This window comes from Malaclemys terrapin, chromosome 1 (genome assembly GCF_027887155.1).
Source record: "Malaclemys terrapin pileata isolate rMalTer1 chromosome 1, rMalTer1.hap1, whole genome shotgun sequence".
Taxonomy (NCBI): domain Eukaryota; kingdom Metazoa; phylum Chordata; order Testudines; family Emydidae; genus Malaclemys; species Malaclemys terrapin.
In genome coordinates this window covers 98205309-98231359 of record NC_071505.1, presented here as the reverse complement: position 1 = coordinate 98231359, position 26051 = coordinate 98205309, and the positions used below count along the sequence as shown (strand labels likewise).

The 26051-nt window shown below is 40.9% G+C and overlaps 1 protein-coding gene across 1 annotated transcript in view; it reads left to right on the top strand.

Moving 5' to 3' along the window:
• Positions 1 to 26051, top strand: part of RFX4 (regulatory factor X4) — an 84431-nt gene that overhangs the window by 11081 nt on the left and 47299 nt on the right. Inside the window, exons 2-10 of the mRNA XM_054016272.1 lie at positions 2008 to 2069; positions 7887 to 8100; positions 9006 to 9083; positions 11250 to 11413; positions 14135 to 14235; positions 15706 to 15764; positions 18784 to 18928; positions 23334 to 23428; positions 25171 to 25288. Of these exons, the coding sequence (XP_053872247.1) occupies positions 2008 to 2069; positions 7887 to 8100; positions 9006 to 9083; positions 11250 to 11413; positions 14135 to 14235; positions 15706 to 15764; positions 18784 to 18928; positions 23334 to 23428; positions 25171 to 25288 (1036 nt within the window). The remainder of the gene's footprint in view (positions 1 to 2007; positions 2070 to 7886; positions 8101 to 9005; positions 9084 to 11249; positions 11414 to 14134; positions 14236 to 15705; positions 15765 to 18783; positions 18929 to 23333; positions 23429 to 25170; positions 25289 to 26051) is intronic.

Genomic DNA, 26051 nt, shown 5'->3' with positions numbered 1-26051 from the left:
ACACACCCATAACGTTTGCTGGAAAAATCCTGGAATTTTCCTTTAAAATTTTGCTGGACTTTTTAAAAAATAATTTATGCGGAATATTGTTATAAGCAACACACACTTCAGCAGTGCTCCAGAAAGTATATTTTACTGCTTAAGGTACTGGATTGGTGGGGGGTGGGGGAGAGAAGGGGGAAGGGCAAATCAGCTGATTTTCTGCTTTTATTTATTCTTCTCTTTTCCTGATCATTTCTGCCCCAGTATGTAGAAATGTCTGATTTCTAAATTTCAAGAACTCCCACAGCATATGGTTCATAAGGTAACATTTACAGTGTTCACTATAACATTTAATCAGCACTTGACAGACTTTGAAAGTTATTCCATTTTTTGGGGGGGGAGGTTTGAAAAATTAGGGTAAAAGTAAAATAGAGTAAGTTTGCATTTGAATCTACTGCTGTAATATTCAACTTTGGGAGTGGAATGGTACGTTCTGAGTGACAGCAACCACCAAAAGAAAAAAGGGAAAAAATCCCCAGAAAGTGGTTCTTCAACACTGCCTTTTTTCCCACAGCCCTGTGGAGCCCCCAACCTTGTCTGCAGAAACTGAAAGAGAGAGGGGTGGGATTAATGTGTAATTAAAGGGAATTTGGAAGGTTGAGATGTTGCGGAATGTTAGATCAGTAGCTGGAACAGCATGTGGTGTTCTTTAGGCAGGCTTCATTGAATCCATACAAAAAAAGAAAGAGGGGCTGCTTGCCCGTCTGCTCATTTATCAAACAGCTAGGCTGAACTTTCACAGCTCCACAAAAGTGTTTTACTGTTTGCTGAAGTTTTGCTCCAGAAATTAAAGCTGAACAGCCTAGTGAGTGTGAACATACATAGCATTTTTGACATAAGCCAAAGTGTGTGCAAGGTTCTGAGAAACAAACACAAATCGATTATCTGTTGCACAAGGAAAACCATTTGTAGATTTGGCAAGACATGTGTGAAGAATAAGCTAAATATGTGCTACTGTAATAATCTTTATAAAACACCTTTGATCCAAATGCCCGTTCCAGAGCTTTTGATCATCAGTCGGGGTTAGATATTGATTGCTGATACCAATTGTGGTAAAATACAACTTTATGGGAAAAAGTCCATATTATTTAATTAATCTTTAATTGACATTTTCTTCTGTTTGAACAGCTCCTTTTATCTTTGTCTTCAATTAATTTTACATGGCTTTCATCGATTTCATGAAGCCCCTGAGCCTGCAAACACACACATGAGCAACTTTAATAGTACACCCAATTTTAGGTGAAACTCTCATTAAGCTTAAGGGAAGAACTGTGGTCTTAGAGTTTATGAATCACGTTTCACTCTGGTATAAATTCAGAGCAGCTTCATTTAAGTGAATGGAGTTGTTCTGAATTTCATTTGTTATTTTGCCTCATTCAGTAAAGGGATTAAATTAATACATCATTTTTTAGAAAAAGCTTATTTGGTCAGATTTCTCCTGTCACACTTTACATGTACGTGCAGTGGTGCCCACAGCTCTGTTTGCTACACATGGTGCATACCATTGGCAGGGGTGCCAATGTGTGTGTGGGGGGGTACAGCTGCCCAGAGGGAGGGGAAAATAGGCAGCTTGCCCGGCGCCCCAATGTGGTGCTGTGACCCAGCATGCAGGGTTGCACTGCCACTCAAAGAGGCTGTGGGTCCAACCTATCATGATGGAGGGTCGCAGGGCCCCATTTCAGTGAGTGGCATTGCGACCTGGCACCAGGCCAAACCTGGGTGGCGCTGCAATCTTGGACACCAAGTTGCAACAAACTGGAATGAGGAACTGGGCCTTCACATCGTTGCAGGGTGAGTGCGATTGTGCACGCTAAGTGACAAATTTCTGGTGATTCCCCTGTGTACGTTCAATACAATTTCTCTTCCTTTCCCTCATGCTACCCAAAACAGGCTATATTAAAAATACAGTATTGGCATATGTGATTTTTTTTGGATTTGTTAATATGTCACTGTATTTATTTGCAGATAATAAGACAACAATTTCCACAGTTAACAACGAGAAGACTCGGAACCAGAGGCCAGTCAAAGTGAGCATCGTATAATATTATTTCACATTCTCACCCAGGGCCAAATTTTGCCATGGTTTCCTGTCAGTGAAGATAGGGGCATGACACCAGGGATGAATTTTTTCTTGTAGCATTTTAGAACCAAATTTTGCCTGAAGATTCTACTGTGGAGTTCCTATTGACTTCTATTTCTGTTGCCTTGGAAGCCATTACCAAGTAATATTTTCTCTTAGTGGTGTAATAACTATGGTCATTTATAAATAGTCTAAAAGAGCATTTTTTACTTATTTCACCATTCTGTGCTAACTTTCTGAAACTTTGTAGAGTTATAATATCATTTACGTTTCATATACATTTTATATAGCACCTTTCTTGCCAAAAGGTTTCAGAGCACTTCATACACTATTTGAGATCTTCACACCCACCACTGAAATGCAACCATTTCTGGGGTGCAATGTGGCAGTTATTCAATAGCATACAGTTTAGGACATAAATGGCAGAACACTATATCAAAAAGAGATTCTAGAGGGAATTGAGGTAGAAAGAATCCAATTTTCGAAACTGGAAATTGGTCAGGAACCTGGAGTTAATACCCTCTGCTCTTGTGAGAAGATGAGATTTTTAATAACCATAAGTGGTCAGGATTTGAGTTTTCTGTCTCATCCAAAGGATGAAATTTCCAGAGTAAAGTGCATCCTAACATCACAGGAATAGGTTCTATACTGATTCACAAAGAAGAGTGAATGCAACATCACTCCCTGCAATACCTAGGTTTTCCTTGGAGGTCCACATATTGGCCAGATCTGACCCTTAATTTGTAAAATATTAAATGAAAGCCCTAACTAGTATGGCTGCAAAATTTTGTTGGTAAAACTTGTCATTCCCACATAAAGCCTACAAGCACAATGTTACTAATCAATAAGAAAAACATACAAAATAATAATTAAACCTATATATTAACATATATTAAGGATAGAAACCAACAATAACTCATATATTGAAAGAGATTCAGTAAAATACCATTTTAAAATCTGATTTCACTTCCTTTTTCTAATAAATCGTTCCATGGTGATGTGTCTCTAGCAAGTTCTCTTCACTGAGATCAAAACTAACTGTACAACAACCCACCACTGTCTCCCCGAGGCAACTTTTGTGAGAATTTCCTGTGTTTTGTAACCAAACTCTTTTTCCAGAGTGACAACCCTCAGACAGTTTCAAAAGTGAGATCTCATCCCAAAGACCAGTGTGTTTCTCCCCAACTACCATAATGGTTAATAACCCAAAATAATACTGACATGAAATTGATGGGCTAGTCCAGCTGCACATGAGCGAAAAATTGTAGGCCAGGAGGGCTCAAGATAGCCAGAAATGGACATGATATCTGCACTGGTTCAGCAAGGGCAGTATGTATGAAGATGTGTCAGTTTGGTTTGGGGTAGCATGCCATGCAACTGTACACTATCTCAGACTGGTGTTAACTGCAACGTCATTTGGTTAATTGCTTTTCAGCTGAAAGGAAGGGGTGAGTGCTACCATATTTGTCAATAATATCAGTTGCCTTTAGAAGATGATACTTCCGTCATTTGAGTGCTGGAATTAGCAATTCACTTATGCTATAATGGGGACACCCAAACCTGACCCATTTGAGGAAGCCATATTGGCAGTTTACCAGGAGCCCCAGTTCCATGCTTAATTTGCATAAACAGAAATAGATACCAATTACACTCCTGTTTAATGCAGAGGTATGGGCATATTTTCACATTTAAAGTTGGTCGTAGCCACAGTCCTGCTGTAGAACTTTGTGGGCAGCATTTGACCAATAAATTTGGCCACTCCAGTCAATAATACTGCCTTTCAGAGGGAACACCTTCAGGAATAGCATCCAGTTGAACAGGCCAACTCATTACATAGTTATGTGGGTGCATTTCCAGGTAGACTTGGTTATTTTAATATTTACAGGATCCATTCTTGGTGATGTGGGAGTGTCAGTAGGATATCCAGTGGCCATGTGTCATCTCACTGGATTTTCCAGTAAGATTCCCATGCTGTTCAGACTTGGCCTGGGTTGTTGCTAAAATCTGACCTTAACCATCTTTCTAAATAAGGAAAGGCAGGCAAAACAACCAACCAAATAATCAGAGCAATCTACAGGGTTTTAGGCAGCCAGCATAGAAACAAATGCAGGGCCACATAGGGAGTTCATGATTGCCACTGTGCTGAATGTCTTGGCCCCCTCAAAATTTCACAGCATAGGAGGGGTGGAATTCAACTCTTTCAGGTCTACATCTCTTTTAGCTCTTAGCAGTGTAAGGATCACAGCACCCAGATGAGTAGTTCTGATTTTATCCAATTAAAGGTAAAGATATACATGCACACAATACAGTCCATCACACTAAACACAGTCTTTGCCAAATGCAGTACTGCTCTGACTGAGTTCTATTTTTATTTTCAAAAATATCCAATCACATTCAAATGAAATGTTATATAGAGAAATTACTAAAGAACTAAAAGATAACATCTGTCTCCCTCTCAACAATTGGGCAGACAAATTACTGCAAATATAATTTCACTCCTCTACCCACCTATTGCCAAAGGGAACTCCAGATGTACCAATGGTTAAGATTATCTAGCTTCACACTGTTCTGCCTTCAGTCTTTTTATAGAAAAAAGTAACATTAGGAAGTTCAGAGCTACAATGTCACTATGCTTCTGGTCATCAGCCGAGCAGCTTTCTTCTTTGCAACAGGGTTTATTGCCTGTAAGAACACAGCTGTGTTCTATCTCACTGAGCTTAAAAACAGTTTCACAACAGGTGAGCCATGAGAAGGCAGCTATACATAAAAGCTGATTTCTTTCGGTATAGTACTGTAGCTTGAAACTCTTCAATTATATGAACAGGGGGTTACTTTTCCCAATGGAAACTACATGGTGTGCAGGGAATTTTATTTCTTTCACTGAAGAAGTACTGCAGGTACTCACCCGTGAAAGGAAAAATCATTCCCCTCTGCTGTAAAAATGTTTGTGTATGGTCAGCCTTTTATTCACTTAAAGCTCAACCTGTCATATGCTGGCCATTGGCTTAACTTTTTTCCACGGTAACTGATAGGAAAAGTTAGAAAAGAATGTTTGCAGAGCGCACATAGGAGTTTTTGTCCTTTGGAGCAATAATCCTAATAAACTAATTTTGAATATTGCTATTTCTTTGATTTTGAGGCTATTGGGGAAAAAAAACCTCTTTTGTAGTGTACTGCTAAGTGAAATATGCCAGGAATGAAATAATACAGAATAAAACACTATCAAATTCTCCATACTTTTGTTCAGGTTTTGATTTTGAAACAGGTATAGCTGAGATTAAATTGAGCTTCTGTGAGTTGCTGAATTTATTAGAGGGAAAGGCCTCTCGTATGATGCCACCTACATTTTCCCAGTAACTCAGCAATTAAACTGACTGTGCTAGATTGTGATCCCCTTACTCATGGTGAATAGTATGTACTCCGTGAATAGTCCTAATGGAGTCAATGAGGTTACCTTTGGAGTAAAGCGCTACCCAGCGTGAGTAAAAGAATCAGAATCTAGCCCTAAAGGAACAATTTAGTGATAGAACACAGGGGGTGTGGAGTCAAAGGTGGCTTTAATCCATTTTTGTGCCCTCTTGATCCTGGGGGCTGGGGCCCTGCCTAGGTTATGGCAGCCTGCTGTGCTGCCTGCTGCAGCCTTGCCCCCAACATGCCCCTCCTGTCTTCAGTCCCACCTCTGGCATGCCCCCCTCATCAGGGCTTGCCAGGAGGCTCTCAGAAGGCAGCTTTATGGTTGTCTTCCACAGTGCTTGTGCTGGGGGAAATTCTCCCCCAGCTGGAACCAGGGCTTTTAGAGCCCCTTTAGGTTGCTACAGCCCTTTTACGCAGCATAAGAGCCATTGAGAGGATCTGACTTAGGATATAACAAATGGAGCACATCAGTGTGTACAGCAGGTGGTAGCTGAGCAGGAATGCAAGATTGTCATCTTAAATGGGGAACAGGGTTAGGACTAGAGCTGGTTGGGAAATTTCTGATGCAAGTTTAATCAGAAAATGCTGATTTGTCAAACCCAAACTATTGTTTGGAAATGTCTCAGGTTCGATGAACTTTGCTTAAGTTCCAAGCAGAGTTCTGGTGGATCCTTGCCTGGTTTCCTGGCAAGCTGCTGGCGAACATGGTTTCCAGGGTCTGGCTCTGGGGCAGCCCCACTGTGTGGATTGCTCTGGGGGATCCCAGCTGACTCCCAGGACTTCCTGTGGGTGGAGCCGCCCCAGAACCACAGACCCTGGAAGCCCTGGGAGCTGCTGAATGAAGTTGACATGATTCTTGTCAGTTTACCTGCTGCTTATAGAAGCCACACATTGTGTTTCCCAAACCATCCCCCCCCCCCCAAATTTTCAGTTCTCACAGGAAACTTTGAACAATTTGGTTTCGGTCTGAATCAGAATGAAGCCAGATTTCTAACTGTCAAATTTCCCTTGAACCAGAAATCCTGAATTTCAGCCAGCTGTAGTTAGGACTAGTCTGATAGTCTGCTGTCCTGCGTGGAATCTGGGGTCTGCCCTAAGCCCTTAAAGGGAACTAGGGAATGGAGAGGGGTTTTCAAAAGTGCTGAAGTGATGTAGAAGCATAAATGCCTTGAAAGCCAATTGGACTTGTGCTCAGAAGTCACTTTGGGGCTTTTGAAAATCCCACTCAGTCTAATGTTGTTTTCAAATGAGTCTCTTTTGGTTGACCAGTGGAGCATCACTGATGGGCTCCCAGAGGAGCCATGCCCTAGAAGGTGTCTGTGACACTAGGCCTATGAGAGGACATGAAGTTGCCAGACAACTCTCTCTAGGAAAAACAAAGAAGTGAATGAATGTTTCAAGAGAAGGGTATTTGTGTGACATTGTCTATTTTCATAATCATCACAATGCGGTAGTGATGGCTGAGTTGCTGTGGTCAAGGTTAGGGAAGTTGATGCAAAGAATCATATTGTCCATCCTGCTTTGATGCAGAGGATTGGACTGGTTAATGAGTGGTCCCATTATCATCTATGATAATACTAAACTGTAGCACAAATTTACAGTGATAGGGCTGATTCAGTTTGGCAGTGGTGTAAGAACAGTGTTAAGCCTACACTGTTTTCCCTATGTATTGTAGCACAGGTGGTGTTATCCTGTCATGTAACAGCCCTCATTGGTCTCAGCCTAATGAGGATAGCAATCCAAGTTGCAATCAACTTTATCCTGAAATTTACATTCCTGGGATTTGCCAATTTGTGCCATGCTTTTTTTATGTTTCTCTTTGAAATTTTGTTTCATCTGAAGTTTTCCAATCAGCTCTGTGTGTGATAAAGACTTTTGCTCCCCAGGATCCAACCAGCACTCAGTGGCCTGAGAATCAGGGAGCTGGAAATATAGCAGAGGGGCTAGTCCTGTTGGTCTGGCGCTCTGTCTCTGCTCATAGCTAAGCAAAGTGATCAGCTGCAGAGCTCTAGTGCAAGTGCTTAGACAACAAGTAGCTTTAAGCTACAGCTGAGGATTTTAAGAAAGCACAAACAAAAAGTTGCAATCCGTTAGTTCCCTGCCGTACCACAAAACCAGCTTTACTCTTCCTGATTAGAGCTATTTTTACCAGCAGGATTGATATTTCGAAACTTGATACATTACAATGTCATTCTGCCATTAAATCGGTGCTTGTGCACCAAATGTACACAGGCACGCATCTGTTTTGCAAGAGAAACCACCAGCAATTGCATATTTTCTCTCCTCCCACCCTTTTTTTTGTATGCTGTATGAATAGGTTGATTATAAAATGTGTATCTTCATGTATCAGGTACCATTACTATGGCATTGCAGTGAAAGAGAGCTCTCAGTATTATGACGTGATGTATTCTAAGAAAGGAGCAGCCTGGGTCAATGAAACAGGAAAAAAAGAAGTAACCAAACAGACAGTGGCGTATTCACCACGATCCAAACTTGGAACGTTACTGCCAGAGTTTCCAAATGTCAAAGATCTAAATCTGCCAGCCAGTCTGCCAGAGGAGAAGGTAATGCTTTTGAAATATTTCTTTGGCTTGCCTTGCTTTTTTCCTGTTGATGAAAGGTTGATCTAAAATACAAGGGTCCTAAAAAACAGTGAGTTTAATAATGCCTTGGCTTTATTTATGAGGGACTTAATTGCTCCATGTGCTAGGGGCACGTATTTTTCTCTCACTTAAATGTCTGACAAAAAATCTACTGTAGCTTTTTTTTTTTTCTTCAACATTTCTGAGTTCAGTGTAAACTCATTCTGTAGACACAGTATATACAGTAAGAAAGGGCTAGCAACGGGTATCTGTTTATGTCACCAATTGTAAAATTCTAGGCCTCTGTTTCTGTAATCGACTATATCATCTACAAAGTCTGAACTCCCTTGTTTGCAAGCTGAAAGAAATCTATTATAACACTTTCCTGAGGAAAGAGTGTATTTACTACATTTCTCCTTCCTGTGGGCTGGAAAGTGAAAGAAATCTTATATGTGCATATGGCAAAATGTCTTGACCTTTGATTGATCTACTTTGCAGACACTACTCATGTGTTTAGTAAATATGTAAACTGAACAAAATAAATAGGGTTCTATATATCCTAATTAAGGGCTATGTTCTTCCTGTTGATCTCATCAAGGTTTTTTTGCTCATTTTATACTTGCAGACTCTCCATCAAGGAGGTCTGTAGGTCTCAAAAAGGAGAATTTAGCTTTAAGACTTGCATTGTTCCTAATAGTTATCTAATTGAACTCATCACTTCAGCTGATTTTAGTATTTTTTTGCAATTATATATGGAGGGAAACCCCCATGTTCCTTTTGTACTGTGTATTTTGATAGTCGTTTTTAAAGCAGACGTTTTTTAAATTTGATTTGATATTTTTTTAAAGTAAAATGATCTTTCGTGTGTCTTTCCTTTTCTTTCTCAGGTTTCTACCTTTATTATGATGTACAGAACTCACTGTCAGAGGATACTAGACACGGTAATAAGAGCCAACTTTGATGAGGTATGCTGAGAAAGAAAAGAGCTGTAGATTAATAACATTTAATGTATCCAGGACTTCTGGAGCATATTTTGAATGTGATATTTCAAATTATAAATTATCTGGTACATTTTTGTAAATAATGGAGGATATTTACATTAGTGTATATATGGTGCTTTATACGTGATAACTCTTATTTATATCATCACATAAATTAGAGAAAAAATCTACTAAATTATCTAGTCTACCCCTCCTCCAGTGCAGGATTGGCCCCTACAGTATACTCTTTAAGGGCGGGCCAGTCCAATTTTGTGTGATTCAAGAAATGAATCTTCCATCACTTTCCTAGGGAGGTCTTTATACAGTAACATATCAATCTTAGGGAATTTTTCTCGATGGTCAGTATAAATTTACTATTACCCAGTTATAGCCCTGTGCTGCTAGTAACACTTACCATTGATTGCTTGGATATCTGTTAGGAATGGGCATGTATTCTGGATATGAGAGTCAGACTGATTCATTGCATCCAGTTTGAGGCATCACATAGGTTTGACTGGCTTCAGTATATAAACTACCCCCACAAATTTGTAACCTATTTTTCTTAGTCTGAGAACTTTCTGGTCATGCACTTACATAGCCTTTGTTATAGTTCAGCAATTCTAGGAGTTTGCAGTTCTTGATGTGTAAAGTAATTTGCAATTGCATATGGAGAAAGTATTTAGATAAGGGAAATAAGTCTGAATACACAGAGACTGGGATTTGCAAAGGAACCTAAGGGAGTCAAGACACCCAACTCCTGTTGAAAGTCAATGGGAACTGGGCAACTATTCGGGTCGGCCCCTTTGAACATCCCAGCCAGAGTGTGGGCAGAATTCCCTAGACCTGTCTCTCATGGTGCATTATTCCCCACACTTTTCCAGTTTCAAGCTGAGGCTCTTTAAACGATTACATCCAATCTAGATGTTTTAATTTACTCAAGCGAAATAGGAACACTCTCCTATTTTAATATTTTCCACTGGTAGCTTCCCTGTTAACAATCACCCATCTTCAAATAGGGATCAAGGCAGTTTCTTAAGGAGAGTAAAACCGACTTACAGCTTATATAAGGCAAATACCCCCTGTTCTTGTCCCATTGACTTCAGTGGCACTGAATAAGCATATATATAGGAGAATTTGCAGGTTCAGCTCCACAATAGTTCCTTAGTCAAATATCTCATTGGGAAATCTGATTGCTTTTCAGCACCTCTGATGGCTATACATTTTACAGGCCAGATTCTCCACTGCTTTGCACTTTGTGTAGTCATTTACATCAGTGCAAAGTGGGTCTAAACTGCTAGCAAATTGGAATACCAGTGTTTTGATTGCTCTAAAACTCATCAAGTATTTTTCCATGGAAAATGGCTTTTTTTCCTAAATGAAAATTTTCACAGAAAATGTCTGTTTTGGCTGAAATTCCCACCTACTTTTTTTTTTTATTAAACCGAAAATAGATTTCCCCTCCTTCCCTATTTCTCTCCTTTCTCTCCCCCCTCTCCCCCCGCCTTTCCCTTTCTAGTGGAAACATTTTCAGTTTCAATTTTTTAAAAAAAAACCCAGAAAATGTCTTTCAAAAAACCAAACATGTTTTGTTCCTTCCAAAAATGTCCATGGAAAATACTTCCAGTATTTTGACCAGCTCTAGCCCCCTCCTGGCATTCACTTTGCACATATATAAATGGCTATGTAAGTTGCAAGCTGTGGAAAATCAGGCTGTATATGTGGAAGTCAAGGTGCTGCACTCATTGTGCCTGCTGGTGGAGAATAACAATGGCGTGGCGTGCATGGAACCCTTGCAGTCTGCTAAAGCAAAAGCTTTCCTTAAACCGATCTCCCCACGGCAATGCCCCTTTATCCTCCTGGGCATTTATCTTATGATGTACCAGGTTTATGGCATCTGAAGAAGTGAGGTTCTTACCCACGAAAGCTTATGCTCCCAATACTTCTGTTAGTCTCAAAGGCGCCACAGGACCCTCTGTTGCTTTTTACAGGTTTATCTAAGTTACAGCATAAGCCTGTCCAGGCAGGGACTCGGTCGTGTGAGTTTTGTGCAGCACCACGTACAACTATGGTGCCATATCAGTAATATGGAATTAGATCATTTAAGAAGAAAATCATATTTGCCATGTATAATTTGTGTGTGTGTAATTCTAGGTTCAAAGTTTTCTTCTGCACTTTTGGCAAGGGATGCCGCCTCACATGCTTCCTGTCTTGGGTTCTTCCACTGTAGTAAATATAGTTGGGGTTTGTGATTCAATATTGTACAAAGCTATTTCTGGAGTTTTGATGCCAACAGTACTGCAAGCGTTACCTGACAGGTTAGTATGTTCTGCAGTATTGACAGTTTTTGTTTGAATTGTTTTTGTTAATTGTGTGGATTTGTTTTCACTATTGGTGCAGTTCTTAAAAAGCATCATTTCCCTACATATTTCCTATTTCCTTAATCCAGGTCAGAATCAATTTAAATTAGTTTAAAGATAGATAGAAATGTCTCATAGCATATAAATGGTCAGACTGAAGCTGGCATGTGAACGAATGCCAACCAGAAATCTATAGGCAGTGGAATGCCTTCATTATGCCTCCTTTGAAAACTTTCAGAGTGGCTGTATCACTTCTCCAGGACTGAGAGCTCAATATTCCGAGTTATGGCTCCAAGAGTAGTTAGTATGGGCTACCTGCATATGCACAAATACATACACAACTGCAGAAATCCAATCATTAGTCTCTGTCACAGTTTGACCCAAATTGTTCTTCCACTTACCAGAATAGAATGTGTGTGGGGGCTGGGTGTAAGGCTGACCTCTGAGAGAACATGGATGCATTTAAATACTATAGTGGGCATTATAGAATTGTGCCCATTTGGGGGTGACTTTCTTCACATGGTCCAGAACCAGGCCCACACGGCCTATCTCTGCCGGAAAGATGCATAGCCTTACCACACTAGTTTGAGAGCTAAATTCTCCTTTCTGATCTACATGTCAGAGCTTGTCTGTTCTCTTCCTACATGTAATTCATTTGTGTCCATGGAGTTTTGTTACATAGAGAAAGCAGGGTTAGGGTCATCAATTAACTGCAGAAAGTTTTATTCAACCAGTGTATTTTATTCAACCAGTTTTTCTCTTTGTGAATTTTCTGAAAACAGACTTAGATTTTTATGAATTTGTTCAATATTCAAAATTATTTGACAAAATTCAGCACAAGATTTGCTAACAATTTGTTGAGACTATTGCTTTGAGTGTTCACTCTTTGCACCGTACGTTTGGTCACCTACATTTTATTGTACCTCTAATTACAGCAAATGTTTTCTGGCTTTTGTTCTACTTACTTAAACTAGAGTGCAGTGTTCAGATTGTATGGTTTGTTAAGTAGATGCAAAGTATCTGTCTGCAACCAGGAACAGGGTACAAGCGTGGATTTCTTTGGTAAATCTTGCAAGTTTTTGCAGACTTCAGCTCCCTCTCCTTCCCCCCCCCCCCAATCTATTTCATCTGAAGGATTAAATTGCATAGCAGCCCTTTTTTCAAGCTGCTTAGTTCTTTCAGAGCAAATAAGGAGAGACTTGAGTGTGAATATGGACTTTTGTAATGCATATAAAGGGCCAGATTGTGGCTGTTAAGCCATGGCCCACACTGGAGGGAGTGCAGAAGGGTTTCGCAGCAATGGAGACACAGCAATGGAAGCCCTTGGAGGAAATCTTGCTGACTCAGCCGGAATTCCCTGGGAACAAAAGTTGCAGTGTCAACACAGCCAACCTTTCAGTGGGGGCATCAAGCACTCCCATCCACACCCAGCCCTCTAAGATAGCCCATGTGGAGGAAGGCAGGACCATGGCCATGTCCTCTGCAACACACCTCTTCCTGCCCCAGTGTGAGTAGCTAGTATCCACAGGAAACTGGCTGTGCACTGCATCCAATGAGTTGAGCCCAGTCCCCGCACAGGGTCTCCATAAGGAGTGGAAAAGCTTCTGTGTGTCCTCCCCCTTCCACCTTTGTGTACCCATGCAGGGCTGGGCACAATAGAGCTCAGAACTCTAATCTTGGGTCTACTGTTCCTTAAAGTGATGACTGAGAGTAGGACCATGATTTTTTTTTTATGACAGTTGAATAGGTTGAGGCTGATTTCCTCCCCCCCCCCCAAACTGAAACCACCAAACACAATTGTAAGCTTAGTGAAGTATGGAAGCCATCTTTAAAGTTGATTTGAATGAGGAAGATGAATCTGAAACTATTCCTGAGCTCAACGTATTCTGGGTATTTTTCCTTTTGCTTCAGATGTTTTCTATACTGTCCAAGTCCTTGATCCTGCAGGTGACTCTATGTGCACAGTGGGGCTACCTACAGGTGTAGGAGCTGCCCAGGCAGTCACTTGCATGATCAGGATTCAGATCTGACCTGGTTTGAGAATACAGTTCCCAAAATGTAGTCACTTAAGAAATGGGGCTATTTCTTCCCCTTTCCAAACTTCTAAAGGTCTGTTATTTTTATGCAGCTTCCTACGTTTAGGCCTGTTTAAACTATTCACTAAAAAGCCCTGTTACTGGGCTGCCAGTGGGCCCCATAGACTGTAGTAGGATGAATTCTGCTTAGAAGAATTATACTAGTGTGAATGTGGAGTAACACCACTGACTTTAACGGAATTTCTCCATATTTACATGGGTGTAACAGAGAATCAAATCTGGCCCAATAGTCACTCCACCCTCCTGAAGCTATGTCAAAATTTCCCTTTTATGTTATGGCACAATTGTTAAATGTAAACAACCAGTGAGACTTCCAGAACCCAGATGTGGCTGTTCAAATTGGCAATTAAGTGCATGAATTCCTGTATTATGAACCTTAATGTCAATTTCATATCCCAAATGGAGGATCTAAATGTACTATTAAGATGCCCACATCTGAAAATTGTGTCCTAGGTACCTTTGTTTGTAAATTGTAACTAAAAATGATATGCTGGGTGGTGGAACCCTGGCTTTACATGCTTCCAGGCACTGCCGTATAGACCACAGAGTGTACATTTTCTTAAGTAGTGATTTCTCTTTTCAGCTTGACTCAGGTGATCCGAAAGTTTGCAAAACAGCTGGATGAGTGGTTAAAAGTAGCTCTCTATGACCTGCCAGAAAACCTCCGAAATATCAAGTTTGAGTGTATGTATTGAGCAGTCTTTCTCTCTCTTTTTTTTTTTTATGTGAGAAGAATGTGTTATTTATCAGTTACAGATTAATTGGAAGCTAGGAAAATGTTCCATTAGTCATGAAAAAAGATCAACATTACAGATCTTTCATTAACCAATAATCTCCACTCATTCATGAGAACCAATTTCCTTTAAATGTAATAAGGCACAGCTCTAAGACCAGTTGTCTTTTCTTTTTTGTGGACTCTGATAAGAAATTAATTTGTTGACAGTAAGCAAGCATTAGGCATGATATTAGGCAAAGCAAATTATTAAACAAACCTATAGACTTGCACAATTTGAATACAGCTTGAGGCCCTCACTCCAAAGAAGTGCCAGAGTTAAATATGAAGGGGATCGAATTACCCTGTCACCACAGGAAAGGGCACTTTTCCTTTTCAGACATGCTTTGTAGATGCCTGCAGTGCGCATCACCTATTGATAAAGCCTGCTTTATTTCACAGCTCTCCATTCTTTGCTTTTCATGAGCAGTAAATTCCACATCAGAAGTTTAAAAAAAAAACTAATTTAGGAGAAGGATTAACTACTGATCAGCATGGAAAATTAGGAGTATGTTTTGCAGAAAGTACTCAGGACATAAATTAGAATAATCCACTGGATATTTTTGGTCATTTACTTAGTTGTTCAAAAATTATGGAAAATGTGTCCTGAGAATATTTTTGTCGGTTCTTTGTCAATTCAAAACTATTGAGAATCCACACCAGTGAAATCTGTTCTGCTCATATAAATATTGGGACAATGAACATTTTAATAAATCTGAAAATATATATTTTAACTACCTCCATGGACAATATAGAAGGAATATGTAATACCAACAAATCTGACTTCAAATATCTCTCTAGATTATTTGCTTTGATCTGCAGATCTTTAGTGATTATAACATGATAATAAACTTGAGAACACACTAGCATTTACTTGTACTTGATGCCTGGCTATCCTGCAAATGATTACTTACTACTCGGCATAATATTTACTCTTGTTTGTGCAGTCCCATTGAAGCCAATGGAAGAATTGGTGACAGAAAGCTGTATGGCTGTGAGTGTTTGCAGGATTGGGATCATACATTTCAGATGCTGTATGCAGAATAAATATTTACAGATTAGGTTACAAGTATGGATACCTTAATAAGATGCCCAAATCCCTTTTTGGGACACTCAAACCATCATTTACAAATATGAATAGTCCTTATACATACTTGTAACTACTGATTTGAGCATCCAAATGTAAGATTTGGATGTCCTATTCAGAAGTCCATCTTTGAAAACTGGGCAATTAATATGAACAATAAATAAGTCACAAATATGTGTCTTAACAGAAAGGAAATTCGGTGTATTTAATTGATGCTAGTTTTAACAAGGTACTTTTAAAATCAAGTTTCTTTATTTGGCATATTACCTAAATGTGTAATTCTCCTTTCCTGCAGTGTCCAGAAGGTTTTCACAAATTCTCCGGCGGCAGACCTCATTAAATCATCTCTGCCAGGTAGGTATTTCAGTGGTTATCCATTCCTGCTAAGTTTATTCCATGCTGCTTTTGCTGACAGTTGTAACAGTTTGCAGGTTGGATATTGCACAAGGAGAAACTCTCTTGGAGGTAACAATGGAATATGAGGCTTTAGTACGGCGTGGGCAAACTACAGCCCGCAGGCCACATCCAGCCCATCAGACGTTTAAATCCAGCCCTTGAGTTCCCACTGGGGAGCGGGGCCTGGGGCTTGCCTCGCACCGGCACTCCTGCCAGGGAGCGGGATTGGGAGTTTGCCCCGCTCTGTGCGGCTCCCAGAAGCAGTGGCATGTCCCCCCTCTGGCTCCTATGCGTAGGGGCAGCCGGGAGCTCTGCACACCACCCCCGCAGCTCCCATTGGCCGGGAACCGTGGCTAATGGGAGCTGCAGGGGCAGCGCCTGTGGACAGGGCAGCGCACAGAGCTGCCTGGCCGTGCCTCCGTGTAGGAGCCAGAGTGGGGACATGCTGCTGCTTGAGGTAAGCGCCGCGCAGAGCCTGCACCCCTGGCCTCCTCCTGTGCCCCAACCCACTGCCCCAGCCCTGATCCCCCTCCAGCCCTCCGAACCCCTCGATCCCAGCCCAGCGCACCCCCCCTGCACCCCAAAGCCCTCATCCCCAGTCCCACCCCAGAGCCCACACCCCCAGATGGAGCCCCCCCACACACACCCCAACCCCTTGCCCCAGCCTGGAGCCCCTTCCCGCACCCTTAACTCCTCATATCTGGTCCCACCTCAGAGTCCGCACCCCCAGCTGGAGCCCTCCCACACTCCAACCCCAATTTCGTGAGCATGCATGGTCCGCCATACAATTTCCATATCCAGATGTGGCCCTCAGGCCAAAAAGTTTGCCCACCCCTGCTTTAGTAGTTTTGTTTCTAATATTTATTTATTATGATCTTCTATAGATAAGCTACAAAACCATCCAAAAATCAGTTAAATGATTTGTTAGATAGTGGGGCTGATCCTGCATTCCTCATGCACCCAAAACTCCCAGTGACTTCTATGAAACAAATTCAGGTTCTGATCCTAGAAGAGGTTTCAGATCCAGTTCAACCCATTGAAACCAATGGGAAACTTTCCATAGATTTTTTTCAGTTGGGTTTGGATCAGGCCTTTGATGAGGGAAGCAATTTGTCCATTTTCTAGACAGAAAACACCATACCTAGTTGTAACATTAAACCTCAAGTGAAAACAAAATACAGGGCAGATATTCACTTTTTGTGGTTACATACTTCAGTTTAAAACCAAGTGCTCTCAAATTCTGAGCACTTTACTCTTTTTTTTTAATCCAGTCTTTATTCTGGCAGAGCTGGGGAGTTTTACCTAGATAAAAACTGATTAAGCCTGTTATGCAGACTTACCACTTTGCAAAGTGGTCTACATGCATCCGAAGAAGTGGGTATTCACCCACGAAAGCTCATGCTCCAATGCGTCTGTTAGTCTATAAGGTGCCACAGGACTCTTTGCTGCTTTTACAGATCCAGACTAACACGGCTACCCCTCTTATACTTGACACTTTGCAAAAGATGCTCTCATAGACATACATGATGGATTGTTTTTCTTCCATAAAATTAACCTGAAAACTAGTAGCAGCATATACAAATAGAACTGTTTCAACAGGTTTATTTTGTCTTTCTTTTTTTCCTTTAACATAGGGCCCACTCTATTAGTTTTCTTTTTTTATCATTTTGCGAGGATGAATAGACTATATTTTTCTGTATTTTTTTTTTTTTTTTTTACAATGGATTATTTTCTTCTGGGGTTTTGAAATGGTTTATTTATCAAGACATGTTTGTCATGCCAGACAGTACTTCAGTAGAGTTCATTTAATAAATAAAATTACCATTATAATTTATTAAAGTTCTTATAGCTGTGAATATAAGCTTCATAGTATCTCATTATTTTACTGATAAAAATCCACCATGCAGGTGGAATATACTATGACTGTGAATTTATTTTTCACTGACTCAGTTAGGCCACGGAAACTGTGCAAAATTCACAGGGCCAGATTTTCTGATGGTATAAATAGGAGCATCTCCCTTGACTCCAGTGAAGTTTCATCCATTGACACCAGCTGAGGGTTTGTCCCACACTGCAGTTCGAGGGACTACATTTGAAAACTGTATCTAATGCCCCAGATTAAGCCCGACAGCAGAAATACCCCCTGAGAGAAGGAGATCTCAGTGAGGATGCTTTGTAGAGTTTCTCCTCCTTTAATTCATTTGTGGGGGAAGGTTTGCCATCCTGCTGCATGAGCTGTGGGATCTACCCACAAACCTGGTAGATCCCCAAGAACCTGCATAGATCCAGGGGAATCTATAGAAGACCAGAGCCATTCACACAGCTCTGCCCCCTCAACAGCTTCCTAAACCAGGGACTTTTCAGGCTGCCATGGTCCTCAAGGGAGACTCTCTGGAAAAGATAATACAGGCCAAGTCTGGGTTGTCTTCACTGATTAATTTACACAGGACTGATGTGTGGCCCTGATCCAGAACCACCCACGTTTCCCTCAGCTTACTCCTTCCCTTCGTGCAGGGAGGCTTCTTCATAGTCCAGAGGATGGGCAGGTGGTAGTGTGGGGGCAGGTGAGCTTCCTTTTCATGTGTCGGGGGGAAGATGCATACTCAGAGTGTTTCCTCCCTACATAGATTGATGGGGAGGATCTGGGCCAATGTATTTTTGTTCTTGGATTGACATGAACTCAAAACTGCAGCCCAAACCTAGTAGAATTAATGGTCTAGGGAGAGAGCAGTTTGATTAGAAACACCTGTTGAGATTTGTACTTTGTGGAAACCAAATACATGCTGAGTAGAGTTGGTAAAAATGGCTTCAGAGTTCTGTCCAGCTACCACGGCCGGTAACTTCCAGAAAGGATCAAGAGGTGTGTGGGGTTTGAGAATCAACTTAGTGAGGCTCGCTAAGGGAGCGTAAAAGGGGATGAAGTCTATTTTTAACCTAATAAACCATGAACTAATGAGTAGATCGGATTGGATTATAGGCATCAAGAACGGTGATCCACAGTGCAGACATTACCTTTCAAATGCTGGAGGACTGGAGGAATGTGGATCTGAATAGCATTACCAAACAAACTCTCTATACCATGGAGGATTCGCGTGAGGAGCACAGAAAGCTCATCATACAATGTAAGAATAAAACCCTCAAATGTGGTACGGGGAACCCTGAACTGTGTTTCCTGTTGAATACAAAACACCACAATAATAATAATGTTCAATTTTATAATAATTGTTTTACAGTCAATCAGTTTAATAATTGAGATATTGTAGCAATGTGGTAGCACATCATTACTGGCTACTGCTCGCTTGCTGCTCAGATAAATACTGAAACACGTATCAAAAAGAAAGGTGAGCCAAAACCAAGATGTTCCACTTTGAGACGTGGATATGGACAATATTCTGTTTAAAGAAATTATTTCTAGTCTTCCTAATGACTGATGCGGATCTAGGGCCCAATCCAAAGCTTATTGAAGTCAGTGGAAGCCTGCCCATTGCCTTTAACGGGCTAGGGATCAAGTCCCTAATCATTTTATTTGATAGAGTAGAATGGTGATTGTTTACCCAATTATACTATTATGGGATAACTGCCTTTTGAATGGCTTTGACAGCAGGACCATTTTTATTTGAGTCATTTCCAGAGGCTTATGTTTTTTTAAAGCGCTGGTTTCACAAAGCACTTTTATCAGCAAGTTAGTCTCTGATTGGCTGAAGTTTTCTTTATGAACTTTTGGAAGTAAATATGTATCCCACATCCAGAAATCTGATTGGCTGACATAGACACTGCTTGGTTTATTGAAGGGCATAGGTCAAAGAATGACTTGTAGAAACCCTGAAAAAGTTGTGCTTTCTTAAAGGGGCAAGTTGGTTTTAGGGTAGGGTGACCAGATGTCCCAATTTTATAGGCAGAGTCCCAATTTTGGGGTCTTTTTCTTATATAGGCTCCTATTACCCCCAGCCCCATCCTGATTTTTCACACTTTCTGTCTGGTCACCCTATTTTAGGGGGAAAGCTCATCTATTCCATGTGTAAAGTAGTGACACAAGTTGCTCAGAGAATGTGCATGTGATGCCATTTCTAACTCGTAGAACTCTGACAACAAATGTGTGTGCATCTCTGGGTGTGCTACACTGAGATATTAAAGATGAGTATTCTTGTCTTTAGTAGCAGTCTCAACCTCTAACTCCAGCTGGAGTCCTCCTCCTTTCTTTCCTGAAGATGACAAAAATGCTCCCATCTACCTCACATCCCTCACTGACCTCTGAAAGACTCATCCCCAAGCAGGAAGAAGGCCTCACATCCCCTGATCACCTTCTGATGACTCCATTTCCAGCAGAGAACTGTTCTGGGATTCTTGCCAGTTCCTCCCAGCCGCTGAGTTTACCTCCTGATATGACCCTCCTGCCCACTGAGGATTGAAGGGAGTGAGCCAGGAGCAGGCAGCAATGAGAGGTTGAGAGTAGTGAGAATTCAGGACAGGAAGGAGATGAAAAATAAGCAGTTCAGGACATGCTCAAGCCTAGAATCCAGAGTCATCCTGGCTCCCAGCAGCCAGAAAATCTCTCTTCTTCTTTAACCATCCTCAGCATACACCCAAACCCCCTAGAAATTATCTAGTTCCCAAAGGGTTAATACTTAATATCAGTAATGTTTCTGGCCCAGATTCAGGAGAGCATCCCCATTTAGGAAGGACCCTTAAGTAAGTGCTAAATTTTCAGTGCATATTTAAATCCCTTGAAAGTTAAACAAGTGCTTAAGAACTTTCCTGAAGAGTGGATGGAATTCAGCACATAAGTGCTTTCCAGAAGGGGCCAGTCTTAGCAGGTAGCAGTTTGCAACAGAAAGGGAGAGGAGAAAGGTGTGAAAGGAGAAGACCAGAAGCAGTAACCCCACCCAGTGTACATGTTGAGGATTACGTTGAGACAAGGGTATATATATGACACTGACCTCAAGAGCTTTTTTCCAACTTTGGATATAGTTTCTACCTAGATGAAGATCATTTAAAGATATGTAACCAAGGATATGTCTACAAGGAGCTAGTTCCAAAAGGTGAACCTTCTTTCTGGGGTGGTATTTTCAGCTCCTTTGCAGCAAATTTGGTACTGCTGTCGCAAGTCAGTATTTCCCTTTCTACTAGAAGATTTACAGCAGGCCGGAAATTCAGCTTAATTCCTTTGAATCCTCCAGTAGTATCACCTCCTCTCTTCCTTCTGCGCACTCGTACTGCTGTTGATAGATTTTTCCTCTGAATCACCAAGAACTCTAGGATAACTCTCCCATGTCCCGCCATTCCGTATGAGTATTGCGGTAGTACCTAGCAGCCATAGTCTGAATCAGAGGCCATTGTGCTAAGCACTGTGCGCACACAGATTGAAAAGGTGTTCCCGGCCCCCTAAGGCTTGCCTCTCCGTCAGTGCTCAGTCTCATTTCAAATCCGGGTTGAAAACATAGGTAAGGGGAAGAGACAAAGCCAAACTGTTCTGTACCTCTAAAAGGGGCTGGCGTAGTTGGCTTCAAGCGTTGGATGAAGATTCAGGCTGGTTCTTATTTCACCCAGTCCACTTTACTTATTTCCCACACACACGCACACATGCATGAAAGTGTCACATTTTTGCTGGGTGCCTCCTCACACAGTGAAATTGGGCCCTCAGTTTATGATTATGGCATTGGGATTTCTTAATACGCATGTCCAATGTAGGTTTCCAGTGCTCCTTTACATCCAGCTGGTGCTGGGAAATCCCAACACTCAGCCTCCAGTGGTTACAATTTCCAACTATAATAACTGGAAAAATATCTTCCAGATTGGCAGATTTCCACTGAACATGACAGACGTTTGTTACTAACTAGAAAGTGGCTTTTCTCATTTTTAACAATAGGGCTACTTCTATCATGATTTTTCCCCGGTGCTCCATTCCTTCAGGCCCCTGCAGATGTGTCTGCAACAGCTGCTTTGGGCCAGATGGTAACTTTGTAATCAGCCCTGAGTAAGGGAGGGTGCGTAGCGGCACTTTCCCAGCCAGACAACAAACTGGGACTCGGAAGATCACAGTTCCACTTGTGCTCCCCTCCTCTCTCCGCAGAGGATGTAGCTGAAGCAGCTTACTTCCTACTCTATGCCCAGACAGGTACTGGATTAAGGAGGCAGAGCGAGGGTTCCTCCTATGCCCTGCTCCCTCCACCCTCTCCCCACTGGCTTGTGTGCAGTGGGAAGTATTCGACAAATAGAGTTCTCCCGTCTGCATCCAGGGTCCTAATACGAGCAGGTTTGAGTGGGAAAGGAAGGGTAGTCTTGCTCCCCATTGTTCCCCTAGGTGGCTGAATAACAGCTGTGACAATCTACCCCTTTGTAATTAAGTCTAAATGGAATCAATGCACAGTCATTTGTAAGACAAGGAAACTCTTAGATGCGTTCCTACTGGATCTGTTGCTTCAGCTCACAACAAGCCAGGGTGCTATTACAAAGAATGGCCATGCCGCTCAAGTGGAGAGCATCCTTGTATTTTGCATTTTTTCTCCATGTCTCCTGCACTCTTCCCTAGCTGCCAACTTTGTGCTTTGCCTACTTTCCCTGCCCCTAGCATCCACTCCAGTGGTGGGAAATTCCTCTCTCCTGCTGTTTATAATGAAGTATAAATGGACGTGCACAGCGCATTTAAATCACCCTGTGACACAGCAGGTATAAAAGCATCTTTTCTTTTGATTTAGGGGACCATTTTTTGTAGCTAAATTGCAGAGCAATTCCTTGAGATGCTCAAACACATGAGTCCTTGTCTTCCAATAGCTTCTTCTCCTAAATAAATTGGAGATTCTCCTATTTAATTGACACATTTGAATGGGCCATCTGAGTTTACTCTCTATATTTTTGAAAAATATATTTGGAAGAGGATCGCCTGTCTGTAGAAAATCCTTTAGGTATAGTCAGCATGGCATTTGTGTGTTGGTAGTAATTCACTTTATAAAAGTACACGTTTTATAGGAAACACTTTTTTTTGCTTGTTTGATTTTACAAATAAATGACAGTTGCTGTTGAAGCCCGTTTTCAAAACTAAAGCATTATGCACTGGAGATTTGCTGATGAGAGGCCTATCAACAATACTCATCCATTGGGTGTTTAAAAGATTCTCTATGCATTTCTAAATCAATTTCATGCATGGCCTTTCTTCCTCATGCGGGTCAAAGCCTAGCTTACTGCTCTGCACTGTGAACACCATAAATGTGTTTTACTTCCGGGCACAGACAGCTGAAGCTTAAATCAAAAGATGAATTTCAAATGATGGGCCAAGATCCTGCTCCCACTGAAATCCTTTAAAAACTCCCACTGATTTCAATAGCAGCAGGATAGCGACCAAGCACAGTAATAGTTTCAACCTCTTTGATGTCTTAAGGTGTACACATATACATTTATAGTTAAGTGATCTGTTGTAATTAGCTGAGCAAATTGGCGACATATTGTTGACTGTTTTGTGACAGTTGTTTTCTCTATTGTTTTAAAATGGAATTAAAGTCCTGATTTGGAGTATTTTTCTTTGTTCGTTAGTGTATCAGGAATTTGATCATCTTTTGGAGGAGCAGTCACCCATTGAGTCCTACATTGAGTGGCTGGATTCCATGGTGGACAGATGCGTTGTGAAGGTTGGTAAATAGGAGTTAGGACCCGAGTCACTTTATGTGCAGTATAACCAAGTGCAATATTCGTTTTCACAAAGCAGTGGGTATTTAGTAGACACAGACTCAAGATGCAAAATCTGGATCCAAATTCCAGACTCAAAAGTTGGAGAGTGTTCAGATTCAAGACTTTCACTCATTCCATTCTAAAAATAGGAGCCATTTGCAAAATTTGGAGCTGGATCAGAGTTCAGATTTTCAACATCCCCAACGTTCAAGGGTGTATGGATCTGAGGTGTTGGTTCAGACTCCTCTCTAGTGTATAGTGAATAATGTAGCATTGCAGGTGGAGATCATAAATTACTATGCCCTTTAAAGAGTTTAATGAAGATAATATTTAGTCCAGCTGATTCATTTTAGTAAATAAAGGTTAACAACTAGTTTATAGTTCAGCTAGGGATTAAGCTGTTTGATTTTTAGGAGTTGCTCTGAAACGCCAGTAATTGAACTCTGACCTAAATTTTAGCATTATTTGAGTGGACACTTACTGACTGAACACATGAGCACTGTCAGCCAATCAGACATTTTATGCAGTATATGTAACTATACAGTTTGCCATATACTTTTAGTTTCTGTCCATGAATGATAATACATTTTGTATTAGCATGTTCTGTTGGAAAATTGCAACTCTACTTCCAGAGTTCACTATTAGACCTGAGTAAATAACTTAAGAACACTTCATTAAACAATATTACCTCTTTTTCTGTTTGCAGAATGTCCACAACTCCCACCCACCCCAAATTTCCCAAATGTATCAATTGTTTGAAATTATTTAATTTTTAAAAAAATGTCTTTAGTCTATAGATTGCTATTTGAAATCACTATGAGTGGTTATGATGGATCATATTGGACCTGGTATTTTTTCTATTTGCTGACTAGATGAAAATTAACAGGCCATTTCACCTTGAATGGTCCCTTGAAATATGTGTTAACTACTTACGCTAAACAGTCTGTTCCACCTTGTATTTAGCTGTGACATTCTAAGTTTTCCAGACCCGAAGAAGAGCTCTGTGTAAGATCACAAATTTGTCTGTCTCACAAATGGAAATTGGTCCCATAGAAGATATGACCTCACCTTCCTTTTCTCTCTAATATCCTGGGACCAACACGGCTACAGTAACACTTACAGAAAATGAGCTTTTGAGAGTGTAAACTTACAATATGCTTTCTGAGAAGTATAATTGTGAGTAAAGCATGATCATCTGAGTGTTCACAGAAAGAAAATGCAAAGAGGATGTGACAGGTTTCATGTGAACACACCAAGAGCCAATTAGTTTAAACATTCAGATTAATACATTATTTTTGCAATATATTCCCAGCAGTATTTGTTATAAATTTTCTTCCTAAACTAGAGAATCGCCAATAAAGGGAATCAAATTAAGATGAAGACCTGGATGTTGTTAGGCAGTCTGATAAATCCCTTCATTATTTATAATCCAAATGTTACCCTCCACAAGCATGAGCATTTTATGTGTTAGGGGTTATAATTTTATTGTAGGCTTCTTCCTGCAAACTCATGTGTATATAATTATCATTACTGGATGGCTTCATATGTATCTGTTTTAAGTTTTATCCTAATTTTCTTACAATAGGATGTAGTTTTAGTGAAGAAGATGGATGGACACGGGCAGTGTTGGGCTGGGCCAGACAATGGAAATGAAAATGAATGTTTATTAGCTGTGTGAAATATATAATATATTTTCTTGTAGGTAGCTGCCAAGAGACAAGGCTCTTTGAAGAAAGTGGCTCAACAGTTCCTCTTGATGTGGTCCTGCTTTGGCACACGAGTGATTCGGGACATGACTTTGCACAGTGCACCCAGCTTTGGTACTTTGATTTTAATTGTACTGATCGGTTAGCACAGCAAAAAATGCTAGATCAAGAGCTGTCACTCACTTCTGAGTGACAATCCCCTCTTATTTTCACACGTTCATAACCTTTAAAAAAAATCTCTTTTGGGGGTTGAAATTTTCAACACATTTTCTGCCACCAGGTCGTTTTCTCTGATGCTTTTGAACAAATTCCCTTCAGTTGTTTTTGATGTCCGTAAGAGTGGAAGAATATAAACTTATCCCATTTAAAAAAAAAAAAAAAAAAGATTGTCCTGTTTCTTTTCACACAGAATTCAAAAACAACTGTGCTTTGAAGCCTGGTGTGTAAACAGTCCCTACTGAGGAGTATGTGTATGTACAAATTGAACCTGTCAACAATAGGAATGATTGAAAATGGGCTATTGTGCTTTTGTGTTTTCATAAGTGCACACTTGTCAATGTATGTTATTAGCAGACTAATAATAATGAGGATTGTGAGAGAGCAGCACTGAGCCACTAGCATATTTTCTTCCAGCAGAGCTTTCTTGTGTTTTATTCTCTTAGGTGATGCTTAGATACAGGGGTGCTGGGCACCCCCAGAAGAATGTAGACCTATAGATAGAAAGCTTCCGAGCTTTGTTGGTGTACAAGTAAGCTGAGGGGAGCAGATATTGGAGGCTGGCAAGAACACTATGAAGTCCCACATGGGGCATTGGGAAGCTGGCCATGAGGACTCAGTATTACTAATCCCAAGCAATCAAAAATTGTGTGTCAGGCCA